Below are 5088 nucleotides of genomic sequence, written 5' to 3' on the forward strand. Positions count from 1 at the left end.
ATCCACTTCAAGCCAGCGCAGTAATCACACGCACCAAACTTAGATGTTGCACACACGCAATCGTATATATTTGGCCATATAGATTTTCTATTATTTTGGTGACATTGTCACACTATTTTATGCCAGTATGTTGAGCTTTGCTACATTACATTGGCGTTTCTCCCACTGAGCATTACAGAGATGTTATATTCATGATGGTAACTATATACGTACTTTTCATTTTATAAAACCATGTATGACGTTCCCAACAATGCATTCTTATATAGTTCATTGTCTATATATGTGCAATACTTGTATTAGTTTATATGTAGGAACGATTCGACAGGTTCTTCGAACTTATAAAACAGATGATTGTATCGTTTTAATGAATAAATAAGCCAGTACACAAACCTCATGCAATGCCAAATACATAAATTGGAGTCATGGATAATTTTATACAAACTTAACAATGTAATTAATAAGTATGGTAGTTATCAATTTGGCACAGCTAGTACTGTTGATTAACTCCTTCCTCTATAACGGTCCCCTTCGCCGTCACCAACGCTTAACGGATTTGTCAAACTTATTAAAGGTGACACAATAGTGTCATCAGCACATAGCAAAATGAAATAACGAATCAAACCTAGCTTCAATTCATGCTGTTATTGAGGCTTCATGAAATAGGGCAAAATAAAACATGTAGATATTAGCTTATGTTAACATTACACCTTTTTATGGGGCCGAGCATCGAGATTGCTCACCTTACACATAGTCACCGGAGTTTATTTTACCATATTGGGCCCCCACTAGGCCCGTTACTCATATAATTTGCCCTACAATGTCTATTAAGGATAATTTAGTAATTTACGTATCAATCACTCTCTTAGCCTATAAATAGGAATAACAGTTTATTTGCACGTACTCTTTTGAAAATCTAATAAGAACGTACTGTGAGTGAATGAGTGTCGAAACCCACAAGTATCATTGTTCGGAAAATTTACCGTAACATGTTAAACCATAACTCTTAGCTCCAGAGTTAAGCGGCATGAATGTTTTTCTTTTTAAAAAAATTCTCTCCCTATGCTGTAAAAACGTTAGTAGTTAAAAGTAGAAGTAAGGGTGTAGTTTTCAATATATGCAATAGTTTACATATCATTTATCGGGATTCTATCAGTTAAGGAGTAAAAAGATATATTAGGGATATATCGATATACATCGGATTTGTTTATATTCAATAAAATATATTATATTTATATACTTATATTTTAATTGTATTAAATAAGCTAAAGAAACGATATCAAACAAAATAAAGGAAAAATTAGTTAAATTTTTTGATAATTAAACTACATAAACGGCACCAAATCATTAAAAAAAGGTGTACAAACATGATTAATTAAGCTTGTAATTCATCATGTGTATGAAAATAAAAAAAAATATAATTATATATGAAAATTAAAAAATAAAATAAAATATATATATATATATTTTTTAAAAAGATTTTTTTTAACCTGATATATCGATATTTAACTGTTAATCAATAAAATCAATCAATATGAGAATATTTTATTTATTTTTAAATATTGACGATATATTGTTCAGATATATCCGATATTTTAATACTGTATATAGGGAACAAAGAAAAACCCTACGGTACGTACAGATGGAAAGTGGTAAAAAACAAAAAACGGTAATGGATTGCTACAGAAGATAGGAATTAGGGAGTTCAATAGTAAATATGTCACTTCCAAGGGGGCCACCATGTGAAAATACTTGTGAATACCACCTTCCGTCTTCTTCTCCTTCTATCTATACCCCTCGATCTCACTACACAAACCCTCCTCTCCTCCTCCTCTCTCTTTCATTTTCTTAGATGAGAGTGAGAGAGTCTATACTTTTTACGTCCCATCACCAAACGCTCCCCCCTTCTCTCTCTCTCTAAAATTATCTATTTCTTGAAGTCTTGAACACAAAACAAAAACAAAAGCCCAAGAACCTTTCCCGTGAAAATTCCACAGTAACACACCCCCTGCAGCTTCCAATTCTCATTCACATGTAGGAAGGGAGAGAGAGGTAGCTAGCTACAGATATATAGCTTATTTTCTTAACAGGGCTAGCTATATATATCCTGTGGCTAGATATATTCTTAACAAAGTTGCTAAACAGAACAAGATCGGTCATCGTGTAAACCTTCTCGATGGACTCAGCTTCCGGTGGACCATCCGACCCGAACAGCGTCGGAGGCGAGGTTCCACCCGCAGCAACCGGGTCCACCACCACCACAGCGACGATGACAGCTTCGGCCTCGTCGTCTCCAGCAGCGCCGCCGAGCCGTTACGAGTCGCAGAAGCGGCGAGACTGGAACACGTTTCTGCAGTACCTGAAGAACCACAAGCCGCCGCTGACGCTGGCCCGGTGCAGCGGGGCCCACGTGATCGAGTTCCTCAAGTACCTCGACCAGTTCGGGAAGACTAAGGTACACAACCAGGGGTGTCCTTACTTCGGTCATCCGAATCCTCCGGCGCCGTGCGCCTGCCCACTCAAGCAGGCCTGGGGTAGCCTCGACGCGCTCATCGGACGGCTGAGGGCCGCGTACGAGGAGAACGGTGGACGGCCAGAGTCGAATCCGTTCGGGGCACGCGCAGTCAGAATCTACTTGAGGGAGGTCAGGGAGGGTCAGGCCAAGGCCAGGGGGATTCCCTACGAGAAAAAGAAGAGGAAACGGCTAACCACCGTTACAGTCGCCGGAAATGTGTCGATGGGGCCCAGTAGTGCTGCTCAACAAGGCGGCGATGCTTCCGGTGGCGGAGGTGATGGTGGTTCAACTGGTCAAACTACTACTGCTGTTCCCGCAGCTGCTGTTACAACTACTACTGCTGCAGTATAGGTTCCACTAATTTTCTCTCTTTTCTTCTTATAAAAATTATTCTTCCCTTAAAAATTGTGATTATGAGTATGTATATCAAGGCGAATCTCTCTGATGATATTGGATCGACCCGAATGAAGGAAACTTTTAGAAATTAATTTGGATCTTTTGAAGATCGGATCACCCTAACATCCATACAGGGCCGGATATGAGATTTAAAGACCTGGGTCGAGTGTGAAAAATGAAGTCTTCTAATTTGATCATTAGAGGAAAATAAAAAAACTTTATTCATACAACTCGTTAAAGCAAATTTTGAGCTACTAAAATTACTGAAATTTCTACTACTAATGAAATATTTAGTTACACAACATTAATTCATTGTTCATCATCTTCAATCAAGCAAAATAACTTCTAAAAATTCTAAATTTTAATACTAAACTCTCATCTGCCTCATATGTATTTGTTTTTTTTTGATGAATCATATGTATTTGTTTTGCTACATCTAAATACAACTGCAACTATTACATGTATTTGTATATGCATGTATGTACGAGTTTTGGTGCCCACATAAGCCTTGGTGCTTGAGGCTGTTGCGTTTTCGGCTCACCTCAGGTCCAGGCCTACATTTATATTGGAAATTCCCCTAGAAAGCTAAGTGTAGGTTCTTTCTCTTCATCTGATGAGCTTTAAGGCTGTTTGATGCTCATTGCGAAACTTATTTATCTCGATTGTTGCTACGGTTACAAATTTCTTACTGTGTTGTTATTATAATTAATCATTAATTTCATGATTCTTCAGTCAAGATCGTACTTTCACAAATTTTTGAGTGAAAATCGTTATTATTATAGCCGTTATCTATATTTTTTCACATGAGACAGACCCTGAAACGGATGATAAAATTTTATATCTATTTTTTTCCAACGAGAATATTATGATGCTCCGAAGTATGAGACGCACTTAAAACTTAAGAGTTATTTACCCAAACTTTTGGTGTAATATACATCATACAAAACCCCCTTCTTCTAGCCTTCTTCAAAGGCAAAGCTCATGACCAAACCAACACATCGTAGCTGATCGATGCAAATGATAGTGATCCTTTATTTAAACAACCCCATTGAATATATATGTAGTTCAATACATATCGATCATTATGGTTCATTTACGTATATTCGTTCTCCTCTATTATTTATACCTCCTTCAGCAAACCACTGCTTTACTCGTTTGGTTTATATAGCAAGTATAACACGGTGGATTGTGGAGGGTCTCGCAACCCTATTTACTGAACATTATAAAGTTGGTTCATCTGGTCCCGGATTTCCTTTCATCACTCTGAAAACCTCACGTGTGCTTCTGATTCACTTCATTTCTTACACACAGTTTCAGGTGTTCTCCATCTTTGCATCTCAGATTTTTCGAGTTTTGGGGTCTCTTGGTATTTGTATTCTGCATCGATTTAACTCTTTGCAGTTTGAATAGCCTGCTCTCTGTTTCCTTGTTCCTCCTGAAAACAACGTTTCTTTCTCGCCCTCTGAGAACAAACAAACAAACAAACAAGGATGATAGAGAATGAGGAAGAGAGAGAGAGAGAGAGAGAGAGAGAAACCATATATGATTGCTTGCTTGCTCTTATTTTATTTCCTCCTCAGTGCGAAAACGACCACCGGCCAACCCTTTTGTGCTTCCATTTTCATTTTCAAACAAAGATATATTTATACATATATATATATATATATCTTTGCAAACTAATATATTCCAGTTTGATATAATAGCAGAGACGACCCACCGAGGCACCAGTCACTCAGAAACAAAAACTCATTTCTGGATTTCAAAAATTAAATAGTAGTACCCCATATCCAATTGAAATGTCATGATGTTATATTTATTGTCCTATTCATGATTCTGCTGAATTAAATTCTTGTATTTCTTATTTATCAATCGCTGGTTCTTTTGTTTGCTTCTTTTGCCATTCCTTGACCTCTTCTTTTCTTATTTATGAACATTATTGATATCCTAGTGCACTTTGCAGGGTGCTTTCACTTTCTTGCTTTGTCAAGAATCACTACTGTGGCAATATTTTGTCCCTCTTTTCCCCAACTATTTTCCCTTTTACTTCTGTCATCAGATTAGTTTTGTGGTGTATTTGCTCCCTTTCACTCTTTAATTAACTAATGAATTTATAACAAACTAGTCAAAAGTACTCGTGTATAATTTAGTTTACAAATAACTTATTACTTAATTTGATAAAA

The 5088-nt window shown here is 36.9% G+C and overlaps 1 protein-coding gene across 1 annotated transcript; it reads left to right on the plus strand.

Moving 5' to 3' along the window:
- Positions 1–1878: 1878 nt before the first annotated feature.
- Positions 1879–3006, plus strand: LOC126785861 (protein LIGHT-DEPENDENT SHORT HYPOCOTYLS 6). The gene is made up of 2 exons (XM_050511526.1): positions 1879–2049; positions 2143–3006. The coding sequence occupies exon 2, from the start codon at positions 2174–2176 to the stop codon at positions 2861–2863; it is 690 nt and encodes a 229-aa protein (XP_050367483.1). The 5' UTR covers positions 1879–2049; positions 2143–2173; the 3' UTR covers positions 2864–3006.
- The last annotated feature ends 2082 nt before the right edge of the window (positions 3007–5088 follow it).

This window comes from Argentina anserina, chromosome 3 (assembly GCF_933775445.1).
Source record: "Argentina anserina chromosome 3, drPotAnse1.1, whole genome shotgun sequence".
NCBI lineage: Eukaryota > Viridiplantae > Streptophyta > Magnoliopsida > Rosales > Rosaceae > Argentina > Argentina anserina.